The 13,689-nt window shown below is 45.5% G+C and overlaps 1 protein-coding gene across 4 annotated transcripts in view; it reads left to right on the plus strand.

The window, feature by feature from the left end:
* The window catches only part of ITCH (itchy E3 ubiquitin protein ligase), a 2,968,415-nt gene that overhangs the window by 72,749 nt on the left and 2,881,977 nt on the right, over nt 1-13,689 (plus strand). For all 4 annotated transcript variants that reach the window (XM_069652264.1, XM_069652266.1, XM_069652265.1 and 1 more), the window contains exon 2: nt 7,415-7,505. In XM_069652264.1, coding sequence (XP_069508365.1) covers nt 7,415-7,505 — 91 coding nt within the window. The remainder of the gene's footprint in view (nt 1-7,414; nt 7,506-13,689) is intronic.

The raw sequence follows: 13,689 nt of genomic DNA on the forward strand, positions 1-13,689 counted from the left end.
ATGTTAGGTTGGTTATTACTCATGATGGTACCCTTTTGCACTGTACCACTTGATACTCCCTGTACAGGCTCACACTTTATTATCCATGATAATGGCCTCTCTAGAGCAGCATGCCCCCGGCACCGCCCCATCCCCTGTCCCACGCCCTTCCTGCCTCCCCCCAAACCGTTTTCCCAACAGCACCATCTGATTAACGGTCAAACTGACCACTTAGGGATCCAAAAGCCACTACACATTACTCATCTACCACTAATAAAATCCCTGAAACAACTGTTCCGGTCCTCAGCTCACTTAGACGCACCAGACTTAGATCACGGACCTTCACCACTACCTGTTCTCCAAGTAGAGACCCCTCCAAAATCAAGCAAATTAAACAAACGCCTCTACTAGGATTCACAAGAACCCAAAGACTCAGATCCAGACTCTTAAACCATCCTAGCACAAGTGTCCCTACCACCTCTACCATCCTAGGAAGCATACTTCCACCAGTGACCCAATCTCAACCACCCATAAGGATCACCAAAACCAAACAACAACCCATTATCATAGGGTCCGCTAACACACCCCCATTTCCTCGCGTCCAAGAGCCATCCCCTACTATACACATCAAAGCAGCCCTTATCAATGCACGGTCTATACCCGCTCATGCCATAGAAATACATGACTATATCACGGAGCAACAACTTGACCTATTTATAGTGACAGAAACCTGGCTCCACCAAGCTTCCGGACCCTCCCTCTCCATTGCCATTACTCCAGACTACACCATCCTTAGGACGGACAGAATGAAATCGCTAGATGGCGGAGTAGCTATTATTGCTAAAACCCATCTCAAAATAAGAATCTGCCCTATTGAGAACCTGTACGGTTATGAAGTCCTACTAGCTAAACTAGCCACGAACCATAAAACAACTATAAACATAATAACCATCTATAGAGCACCTAACGCCAAATCTCAGCCACAATTAGATATACCACTATTGCTAACGCCACTTATAAAACCAAACATAAAATGCCTAGTCCTAGGTGACCTGAATCTAGGTTTTAATGATACCCAAGACCACAAAGCCGAAGCACTACACAATGCCCTCAAAGACATGGCGTTCACACAACTTGTGAACGCCCCTACCCATACAAAAGGGAGAACCTTGGACTGGATACTACCACTTAACACCTTAGTATCCATTGACTCCATAAACCCGGTACCCTGGTCAGATCATCACGGTATAAACTTCACCATCTTGGCCAATGAACCAGACCCTCCTAAAATTGTCTTAGAGGAATCCTACTTAACCAGAAACATCCGCAAACTTACAGCAGAAAACCTCGACCCATTACTAGCCATCTCTCTCAACACCAATAAGATCAATACTGAAATTCCTTGTGCCCTGGCGACTTTTATCATAATTGTCTTACCAGCACAATTGACACCCTAGCACCTTGTGTTAACAAAACAAAACGTAAAGACAAAAAATCTTCTTTCTGGTTTAATGAGGAATTGGTCTCCCTTCGAAGGATTAAAAGATCATTCGAACACCGGCTAAATAAAACCCACACCTCAGAAGCCATGGAAGCATTCAACTCCGCAAACAAAATGTACAAATCGGCCATCATTGCCCATAAAGCAGAGGCCCTCAATACCAGAATCTGCAATGCATCCTCAGATAGTAAAGAACTATTCACCATACTCAAGGAGTTGGAAAATCCGATCCCCATAATCAACCCAGTCCAACCAAGCAAAGAATGGTGCACCACCATCCAAGATGCCCTGGCATCAAAAATCAAGCTATTACAAAACAAAATCATTTTCAAAAGAAATCTCCTATCTGACAAGCACACCACGTCTAACCAGGTCATTATGAACATAGAAGACACCACCCCTTTCTTCAACTTCACACCAGTCTCCCATGTTGTAGTACTTAGTACTATATCCAAACTCAAAGCGTCAAACTGCAAAGGAGACAACTTTCCGGCGCATCTAATTAAATTATGTGCCCCTACCCTGACACCTATAATTACCAATTTTGTGAATGCCTCTTTCCACACCAATCGGGTCCCAGTCAGCATCAAAGCGGCATGGGTCACCCCCTTACTGAAAAAGCCCACATTAGACCCATTAGTGCCCACGAACTACCAGCCTATAACGACTGTCCCCTTCTTAATTAAAATCATTGATAAAATAGCCTACAATCAAATACAAACCCACCTCGAACACAACAACCTACTAGGAGCTAGACCATCTGGCTTTAGGCCTAACCATAGTACGGAGACAGCCCTTCTAGACTTGAAAATCCAACTGGACTCTATCAGAAATTCTGGCAAATTAGCCACTTTACTGCTACTGGACCTATCGGCAGCATTTGATTTGGTAGACCATGATAAATTATGTGACACTCTAAAAAAAAGATTTGAACTTTTCCAACAACGCCACCCAGTGAATCAAATCCTTTTTAACGGACCGCACATCCAGAGTTGCCATCGGAAATCATGCAGCTGACCCTATAGTAGTACCCATAGGAGTCCCCCAGGGATCCTGCCTCTCCCCCACCCTCTATAATGCATACACTAAACTTGTATTCTCGTCTCTAGACGATATTGATGTCATCTACACCAACTTTGCAGATGACACCCAGATCCTCATCCCCATTACAGGTGACTACACCCAAGACACCCACACCATCAACAAAGTATACTCAATAATTCAAAATTGGATGGCTCTAAACAGCCTCTGCCTCAACGATGAGAAGACGGAGGTCCTCATCGTGGGCTCTCAAAAAAGAATAAGCACCCTTCATTCTGACTACTCCCATATCAACATTGTCTGCACACGAATCCCAGTACTCAAACAAGTCAAAACTCTTGGTGTTTATATGCTAACCTCTCTATGCACAAACAAATAGCAGCCCTCTCCTCATCCACAGCCTACACAGCAAAACTCATCGCACTCAGTCGCCAATTTCTTACCCCTACAAACTGCGTTACCTTGGCCAAAGCCCGGATCCTAAAGAAACTGGATTACTGTAACATCCTCTTTCTAGGAACCTCTAAAACTAACTTAAACAAAATCCAACTACTACAGAACAAAGCCCTTAGAGCTGCACTAGGTATCAAAAAATCCGAACATATATCTAGCATCAGAAGAGAAAATCATTGGCTGCCAATTTAAGCAAGAATCATTTTCAAAACACTTAGCATCGTCCATAAATGCATCACCAACAAAGCACCTAGCTACCACAACAACACTATCAAGAAAAAAAAGCTCCTGTAGGACACTTGGATCTAGCAAACTGGCCCTCTTGGAAGTACCTCAATACAAATACAGTAGAGCAGGAGGATGCAGCTTCAAAGTCCTAGCCCCATCGCATTGGGACGCACTACCCCTCAGCATCAAAAATGAGGACTCCCTACTAAAATTTAAGAAAGCGTTGAAAACTTGGCTATTCAACAAATATTAACCCCATCTAGTCCCATTCTACCTCAGTACTAGAACGCTACAGGTTCACCTCCTTTCGTTTAACCGAAACATTAAATCCAGCACCTATGGGCCACATGTATCTCCAGGGGGCACTTTCACACCCGCAACTAGTGTTTTTAAATGAATTGCGATTTGCTACTTTGGCCCATTGTACTTAGTACTTGAAACTTGATTTAAGACTTAATGTGCAACTTCGTATAAAGGTTTGTTTTATTTGTTTGTAACTGCAACACTGTATAAAAATGTGAGAATTCATCTGCAACCTCGCCGTGATACCCTCGGGTCTGGGCGAGTAACAAATAAATAAAATAAAAATTGTGCATATATCTAGTCCCACGCGGAAGTCTGCTCATGCGACCAATTCAAGCGTGGTCAAGAGAAAATCTGTTAAATGGAGAAAATCTGTTAAATGGAAAACCCTTCCATGATCCGGAAGCACAAGCGATTGTCACAACAGACGCGTCACTCTCCAGTTGGGGGGGGCTCATTATCTTCACCACACAGCACATGGTCTGTGGACCCAAGTCACTGCACAGAACCATATCAACCTGCTGGAACTATTAGCAGTACTCCAAGCACTCATTCGAAGTGCAGCTGACCAACCAGTCGGTTCAGATCCTGAAGGACAGCACAACTGCGATGTTCTACATCAACAAACAGGGGGGCACACACTCTCCAAGTTTGTCCAAGTTGGCACAGAAAATTTGGAAATGGGCACTCAGACGAGGAATATCCCTATCCTCTCAACACATTCCAGGGGTACTCAACACACTAGCAGACTCTCTGAGCAGAGATCCCCTACCAGAGGAACACGAGTGGAAACTAGACTCGGGCGTCGTAGACCACATCTTCTCTCAATGGGGTTACCCCACAATAGACTTGTTCGCTGCAGGAGAAAACGGCAATGTTCAGACTTCACGTCCAGGTTCCCCTGCCAGACTCTCAAGGGGAACGCCCTATGGATGAACTGGTCAGGGAAATTTGCTTACGTGACCCCCCTCCGCACCCAATTAATGAGCAGGATAGTGAACAAGATGCACAGAGAACATATGACGCTTATCCTAGTTGCTCCTATGTGGGCAAGACGGTCACGGTATCCACATCTGCGCAAGCTGGCGATGTACAATCCCATCAAACTCCCATACCTAACGAACCTGTTAACCCAACATGAGGGAACAACAGTGCACCCTCTACCACACTCAATGAACTTGGCAGCATGGCTCCTGAAATCATAGAGTTCGGACACCTTAATTTACCACAGCAGTGTATGGATATCCCCAAAGAGGCAAGAAAGCCTAACACTAGACACTGTTATTTCAACAAGTGGAGGAGATTCGTAATTTGGTGCCAGTCTAAACAAATAAACCCCAAAGAATGTGCTCCTTCACACATTCTCAACTATATGCTCCCCTTGTTAGACTCAGGGTTAGTATTCAACTCTATAAAGGTTCACCTGGCGGCTTTATCAGCTTATACCACCTCTCAGAGTAAGGTATCATGGTGGAAAATTCCAGTCATTAAGGCTTTCATGGAGGGAGTCGAGAATCTCCACCCTCCTATTTCAAACCCACCGCCAGGATGGGATCTCAATGTAGTACTAGCAAAACTCATGGGGCCCCCATTTGAGCCTATGCATAAGTCAAGCTTTAAACACCTGACATACAAGACTGCCTTCTTAGTGGCTATTACTTCCATATGAAGAGTTAGTGAATTACAAGAATTGTCGGTGCAGGACACTTACTTTATCAGTACAAGAAAATGCACAACTCTTTGACAAATGTCATTTGTGTCCACCAGACACATCTGGTGGTCACAAATTAAAGTTGTCCAAAAAAAGTCTCTTTCAAATCTGCCTCTTCACCAATAGGTTCAAAAAAACTTCTTTTTTGACTGAATCATAAAGGAGTTGATGGTTTCAAAAGTCAGATTGTGTACAGAAATAATATCTGACACGTACTAACCCCACTATTAAGCACTATTTTGGGTTTTCTGAATTGAAGATAAATGTTTTGTTGTCTTAGGTAATGTGTCCTGTGGAAACAGAGTCAAAATAATGTTTTTAGTTGTAGAATGATGTACTAAAATATTAATAAGATTTGTTTTACTACATCTTAAACTTTGGCTTTGATGGACCTAAGTGCTGTGACTAATTCAGCAGACAACACTTTTTGTATAATACAGCCAGCAGACCTGGCGGGCTCAGAGAGGTAGTTAGGTTTTGTTGTGTATTTTCTTGTACTGTTACGTTCTCATTGGAAGGCTAACCCCCCTTAACCAAAAAATCGGGAAGTACCCAATTGTATTTTCCCCCTTTCTTTATCATACATAAAGATAAATTGTTTTACGTACTCATCCTAAGTTCTCCCCTAAATTCATTTCTAAATTCCATGTGAACCAATCTATTGAGCTTCCGCTTTCTTTCAGAGACCAACTAGCTCAGCTGAGGTTAAACGCCACACACTGGATGTGAGGAGAGTGTTCCTTTACTACGTAAACAAAACCAGACGGCTTATGAAAACAGATCAACTGTTTGTCTCCATAGCACCAGGCAGAGAAGGGGACCACATTTCTAAAAATGCCATCTCCAGATGGATAGTTGGTATTCAATTGTGCTGTTGATTAACACCAAGAGCTCACTCCACAAGGAGCACTGGAGCTACGCTGGCTTTTATTGCGAATTTCCCATTAGACAGCATTTGCAAAGCAGCTACATGGAGCTCAGTACACACTTTTACTCAGCACTACTGCATTGACACATAGTCCAAGACCAACAGGTGGCGCAAGCGGTTCTAAAACTTCTATTTGCTGCTGCATCTTCTCATGACCCACGACCTAACACTGCTCGCTAATCTATGCACAGCATGTGATCTAAGCAGATTCCCCAAGCCTCAGAAGGGATACATTACTCGCCGTAATTGTATTTCTGATGCTTATATCTGCTTAAATTCACATGCGCCCAACCTTCCTCCCCGAAGAGAAGGTGCATAGATGTTATATGAGATTCATGCCTGTATCTGCTTGGATACAACTGTGCTCACGCTACACTTCATGCAACCTCATGTCAGAACAAAACGATCTGAGGGACCTCGACGCGTGTAGGTCCATGGGTACAGTGGATGTCACACTAGGGATGGTATTACTGGCACGCCCTGTCGACGTCCCTTTTCCAGTTTCGAAAACAAAAAACTGTAATACTCTGCAGCTTTCACTAGATGTCGGCCTATGCATAGCATGTGAATCTAAGCAGATACAAGCATCAGAAATAAGATTACGGTGAGTAATGTATCTCATAAATGTTAAGGTGGGTGGGGCGCGGGAGTCTCCCCCTGCATTTTAGAGCAAAACAAACGACCAAAATAAATTCGGTCAAATTGGAAAAGGTAAAAAAAATGTTGATCAAGTACACCTAAACCGTTGTCCTCCATTTACCTTTCAAAGTTTTGTTTGCTATTGTCTAAGTTTTTCCTGCTTGGTAATTTGTTTTCACATGTTGTGAACGTAAGTGAGCTGGCCATAAGAGTAGGAAATGTTTCCTTTCTGGTTCTTCTGTCACTCTTTGTCTATAGATGTCCCCCCCCCCCCTTTACCAACATTCACCCTTCCTCCCCTGTCCACATATGGTCCTGTTTGTCTACAGGCCCGTGTCCCTTCTAAGAAACCGACATGTGTTTGCTATCGATGCAAGAGGTTGTTGGGACTAGGCACTCAAAGGTCATGATTGCATGGTATTTTCTCTTAAACAGCAGAAGTTGCTCATACTGCAAAGTGATACGTGATTATTGGAGAGTCTATGGAATAAGAGTAGTGGCATTGCCACAGATGCATTTCCTTTGCACCTCGGATGGTTTTGTACAGCAATTAGAAAATGTTAGATTTTAATGCTGTACCATAAAGTGAGAATATATTTGTAGTCTGCAGTAAATATATTTTCCATTTTAGGGTTCTACCCCAGCCCATGACATGGAAGGTATTTGGCCACGACCCGGAGGTGTTAATGGATTTACAATGAAATCACAGCTCCAAATCACAGGTAAGTGTTCCTAATACCTAAGTGAAACAATTCAGGATTTTTGAAGCAGAATAATTACGTCGTGCTATGCCAGACTCGTGCATATATACAAACATATAGGGCATAATTGGTGCTACATCTGGATGAGTTTCTCTGTGGCCCAACGTAGAGGTTCTACCCATCTCCACAGTCCAGCCATTTTCATATGTTCACACACAACATATACCCATTAAAAAGAAACCGGGAGATTATGGCGGACAGTGAGCAATACAATCTTACTTCAGTGTTGTGCTGAAGTGAAAGAGAAAAATCTAAACTACATATGGAACGGACCTTTGAGCCAACTTAAATTGAAACATTGGGTAAATTCTGAGACGTGCAATCTAAACATTGCTGTTCGTGCCTAGAGACACATGAATACTAATCTGTGACAAAACCCAGCAGATCTAATACGTTTGCGACTTCTGGCGATACTCTTCAGGGATCTAAATTAGATTTGATAACCAGGAGCTAAAAGCAGCTCTTTGGTATCCAGCATTAACCAGTGACCAGGAGCTACCACTTGGGAACAGGAGCTAGTACATAGCGTTCTGCAAATCTACCTTCCACATAAGATGCAAACCTATCACTTTTTTTAGTTACTTGTGCTTTAAATGTTGTATACAAGTGTCCTAATGTGCATTTATAGATTGTTCCAAAGGCACATCATAGTCACATGTGTGTTTGTTCGGCATCAGTTGGCCTGAGGAATCGGAAGTAGCTCCTGGTAGCTGTTGTGTCAAGCTAACCAGGCTCTTCTAGGCCACAGGCAGGAGCTTAAATAGCTCCCAGCTCCCCTCAGTTACGAGCCCTGCTCTTGTTCAGAGTAGAATTGCTACAATTGCAGTGCTGGACTTGCCTTGAAGGGGGGAGGGTGGAGGGGGGGAGGTGGGGAGGGGGGAGATATGCACCAAACTGATATTTTTGCATATTTCTTGTCTGGGCACCACCAGGTTATTTGCCATGTTTTGTTCTAAGGACAGGAACTCTCATATTTGGCAAATTATGAGGGGTTGTAGCTGGATGAGAAGCACAGGGCAAGAAGATGCATTTCTTTGAAGGTTTTGATGCATTTCCGCAGCCTGTGGCATTGGTAAACACTTTGTGCACAAGTAAATTAGTGTAATTGCCTTGTTTTTCAACTTGCAATTTAAATTACTGCCTTATCTTCACATAGACCATAATCTAGTTACTTTACCCAGACGTTGACATACGACAACCTTTTTATATTTATTGCATTTGGACTTTCCTACTTGGAGCCAAGTAAAACTGCGTGTCATTTCTGAACATTTTAGGCGGGAAACGGAAAGAGAAAAGAAAAAGGAGGAAATATTAAGGTCCATGTAAAGTAAGGAACAGATGAGTCTTCTGTGCTTTATTACTTGCAAGCAATTTGGTTCAATTCAAAGTTGTAGATGAAAGGCGCTCCAGAGAGAGGGACCTTGATGATTGAGAGATCTACAAGCATACAGAATATGTTTTAGCTGTATGGGTCATCCGGTTCTGGCATGCCTACCAAGTCGACTGGTAGTGTACTAGAGCTTTGGTTATGTAAGGAGGGAATTGACAGTAGTTTGGGTTTGTTTGTCAGGCATAACATCTTGAAGCCCATATGTTCTTTAGTTCAAAGACAATGTAGCAATTTGAATTTGATTTATTTGCCTTCGTTATGAAGATCAGGTGGGCAGCAAAGTTTTGGGAGAAGTGGGGTGGTGGGTAACCCCCTCCCCCACCTAGAAAGTTCAAGGCAGAGGGGGATAGTGAAAGAACGACCTTGTGATGAGTAGCCTTCACCAGACAGCCCACCGCAACAGCTCTGTTTTGCAGAGACCTTTGGAAATGGGTCCAATCAATTCAGCTTTGGATGGTATTTTGTTATTAGGATTTGTACTGCACACTGCTGCCATTTTCATGGTCTCGAGGCACTCTGGTGGGTTTGCAAGAGGGTCGCTGGTTTGGTTAATTGGGAGTAGAGGAAAAGTGCTTTGTTTGAGTTTGCAGATCGAAAGTGTGTGTGTGTGTGTGTGTGTGTGTGTGTGTTAGTGTGTGTTAGTGTGATATGTGTTTGGGGAGAGCGTCTTTTGTGAGTGGCTGGTTTGCGTTGGTGTGTGGAGAATTATGGTGAGAGGTGTTTGGTTTTAGTGGTTGATGCATGAAGTTGCCCTGTGTTGAGGTTTAAACTTTCTGTGGGGACAGGGAAGACATTTCTGGTTTTGGTGGTTCATTCATGTGATACCTTGTAGTCACTCTAGGTTTTTGGTGTGTGTAGGTTACACTTTGCTTCTTCAGCATTGAAGCGCCAGATTTTTAGACTTTTCCTCCATTTCAGATGGTCCTCTACAGTGCAGCTTTCCCTTTGGTAGTATATTCCAGTGCTAGGCCTCCATAGTGAAAAATGTAGAGCCTCCGTGTCTCTTAACTTCTGGTTTCTATGTAGACTGTTTCTTGATCTTAGTTCTCTGGTTAGTTGGTAGTGTAAATTTGTTTTGGTGGAAATCTGTTCCTTGGCATTCAAGTGCTATGTGGGTGATGCAAGAGAGCTTGAACTGGATCCTTTCTTGGATTAGTAGCCAGTGGGGTGTTCTGGGAGCCCATGTTAACTCCTGTTCAGTCAAAGTAGAAGTCTAGCTAATGTTTTTGGGTACAGGTAAATGCTGTTTATGTAGTCACTTCATGAAAGGATCAAGGAGTTGAGACAGCAGTAGGGCATAATCAGTCAATTTAGCAAAGACATACTTTTTGACTATTGCGTTGACTTTGAGTTCCAGCGTGAGTCTATGGCCTACGTTCTTGACCATTGTAGTTGGGGATTGGGGCAGTTATTTATTTTCAAATCCAATGGTAGAGGTGTTTCTGGTGTGACGTGCAGTGAGACTATCATTTCTGTTTTGTCTGGGTTAAGTCTTGGGTTTTTGGCCATCCATTCGCTTAGTCGCTTGAGCCACAACAAGACGGGACTGTGAATATTAGCTTGCATCACATCTCATTGGGATTTTGAGTGCTAACTTGTTACATCTAGACTGAACTGTGGGTATTGGCCAGTGCCACTTTTAGATAAAATTGTGGTTGATGGTTTGGCTTGACGAGGCCGGCCACCTCTCTGATCCAATCATGATCGAGAAAGGGGTTGGACAAGGCTGTCTGGGTGCGCCCTTTTTCTTTAATTTATACTTTGCAGACCTAGGACCTTTTCTGCAGTCCTGGATACTGGCGAGTCCGGTGCTTAATACAACCAAGATACACTGGCTCGCCTACGCTTACGATATCGTCTTGATTCGTAGGACTGCAGTTGTGCTACAACATCTACTGAACGGATTCAGCGAATATGCCAAAATAAACAGCCTTTAATTAATGAGGCAGTGAGGCTTGTGTTTGAACCTTTTTCTGTACCCTCATCCAGGGATTTATTCCAGCCTTTGGATTACATTTCAGAGGTGGGTGAAGGGTCAGATGTGGAGGGGTTTGTTCCTCCTGAGGTTCCTGATGACCTGTTATCTGGTCATAGCCAGATGGAAGACCTGCATCAATCTTTACATGACGCCAGTGATCTGGACACCTCTCCGGAGGTTGAGTTTGGCAGACCTGGTACACACGCCGAGTCGTCGTACAGGCGTCTTATGTCGAGGGTGACGGAGTACTTGGGGTGGTCTGCTCCACCTGTGGATTTTTTGCAGGATGACCTGACAGATATTTTGGACCAAGGTCCACCCTCTCACCCGGTGCTGCCATTTCATATGGCCTTGCAAAGAAGGGTGGCGGCGGCTTGCACTGCTCCGGAGAGTCTCCCGGCAGTGAATAAGTCGCTACTGAAAAAATACCATCCAACCAGTGGTGACCCCGGCTACTTGTCTTTGCACCCCACTCCCGAGAGTCTGGTGGTGCAGGTGGCTACAACCCCAGCAAAGCAGGCTGTATACCCTACCATCCCTCCGGATAGGGACGACAAGCGCTTTGACGGTTGGGCGAAGATAGTGTTTTCATCTGGGGGTATGGCTTTAAAGGCAGCCAACTCAGTTTGTGCCTTGGCAAGATTCACTCGCACTCTGTGGAATTGTTTCTTTGGCGGCTGAACATATTCCCCAAAGGGAGGAACGGGATGCTTTTCTTGCCCTTGTTCAGGATGGCAAGGATGCCATGTGTGAATCTGTTCAGTTGGGTCTGGACGTGGCAGACTGTGTCAGCCGGTCCATGGCGGAGAGCACCGTGATGCGCAGGTTTGCGTGGTTGCGGAAGTCGGGGTTTGCTCCTGATGTACAGACCCAGCTTCTCAACATGCCCTTTGATGGTGACCATCTTTTTGGCAGCAAGGCTGACGAGAGCCTTGAGAGGTTGCAGACCTCCAAAGCTGCAGCGAAGTCGTTGAGCGCTGCAGTACGTCAACCTGTGCCTTTTCGTCCTAGGGGACAGCAATGGAGGGGAGGTTCCTTTCGATACTACTCTTCCTTTGGTAGATAGAGGGGAGCTGCCAGTCAAAGGGGCCAAAGTGGGAGTACCAGAGGTGGAAAACCAGGTACTCGAGCTGCCAAAGCCGCTCGGGCAGTTGCCTCTTTGCCCTCAGGCCCTGCTTCAGCCGCTTCAGCTCAGTCATGCCCCATGGTTCACCAGTTGGGGGGGAAGGCTGGCACAGCATCTGGTAGAATGGCGTGCCATTACTTCAGATATGTGGGTTCTGGAGATCATAGCCCACGGGGATGGTATTCCCCATATTTTTTGATCCCGAAAAAAGACTGGGGATTAAGACCCATTATGGACTTGCGTGGTTTGAACAAGCTCCTCAGGAAGGACAAGTTCAAGATGGTTACCCTCTCTCAAGTCCTCCAGGCCCTTCAACTTCAAGACTGGTTGGTGTCTCGACCTCAATGATGCTTACTTTCATGTGCTGATTCATCCCAAGCACAAGAAGTACCTGAGGTTCGCGGTTGGCGACTCACATTTTCAGTTTCGGGTCCTGCCGTTTGGATTGACCTCCGCCCAAGGGTCTTCACTAAGCTCATGGTGGTGGTGGTGGTATCGTATCTCAGGAAAGGGGGGGATTCACGTCTACCCCTACCTGGACGATTGGTTGATCAGGACACGCTCTTCCGAGCAAGTCCTGGATCATCTGTCCGTCACCTGCCACTCCCTTCACAAGCTGGGCTTCTCCCTCAACTTAAAGAAGTCCCACTTGACACCTATCCATCGGCTCCAGTACATCAGAGCAGTGCTCGACACATCCCTGGGGCCGTGTTTGCCTCCCCAGATGAGGGCTCATCACGTTCTGCAGATAGTGCACAAGTTTCAACATGCCCAGAGTTCTTGAGGTTGCTCGGGCTCATGGCATCCTGCATTCTACTGGTGCCAGAGGCCAGGTTCCGGATGAGATCTCTGCAATTGGCTCTCAAGATGCAGTGGTCCCAGTCCTCCGGCAGGATGTTGGATCCCGTTCAGGTGCCGCCCTCGGTCACCCAGGATCTGCTGTGGTGGGCCGGCGAAGGCAATCTGATGAAGGGGGCTCCATTTTGGCTACCCTGGCCGGAGGTAACGATTGTGACGGACGCATCCCTCACGGGATGGGAAGCTCATGCCAGCGAGTTGACAGTCAGCGGTCGTTGGTGTCGGTCGGAGTCTAGACTCCATATCAGTCTGTTGGAGCTGAGGGCTATCAGGCTAGCCCTGAAGGCTTTTCTGCCGTCTGTACGGGGAAGAAAGTCCTGATTCTGACGGACAATACAGTGGTCATGCACTACCTCAACAAAAAGGGGTGGGGGGCAGGGTCTCTCCCACTGTGCAGAGAGGCGATGCAGCTCTGGTTCTGGGCCATCCAGCAGGAAATTTCGATCTCGGCAGTGCATCTGGCCAGAGACGAAAACGAGGCGGCGAACGCTCTGAGCAGCCAGAGCACAGTCTCTCATGAGTGGGAGCTGGCTCAGGAAGTTCTCTTGGAGATCTTTGCCCTTTGGGGGACCCCACAAGTGGATCTTTTCGCAAAATTCGAAAGATTCTGCTTGCAGGAATTTCCTCAGAGAGGAGCCTTAGGGGATGCGTTTGTAGTGGAGTGGTCCTTCCCACTGCTATACGCGTTTCCTCCATTCCCCGTCATTCCGCAAGTGTTGCAGAGGTTACGGAGGTTCGGTTCCCGAATGATCCTCATTGCTCTGGCATGGGCCAGGAGAGCGTGGTACCCAGA

Source organism: Ambystoma mexicanum, chromosome 3p (assembly GCF_040938575.1).
Source record: "Ambystoma mexicanum isolate Mex_15411 chromosome 3p, UKY_AmexF1_1, whole genome shotgun sequence".
Taxonomy (NCBI): Eukaryota; Metazoa; Chordata; class Amphibia; order Caudata; family Ambystomatidae; genus Ambystoma; species Ambystoma mexicanum.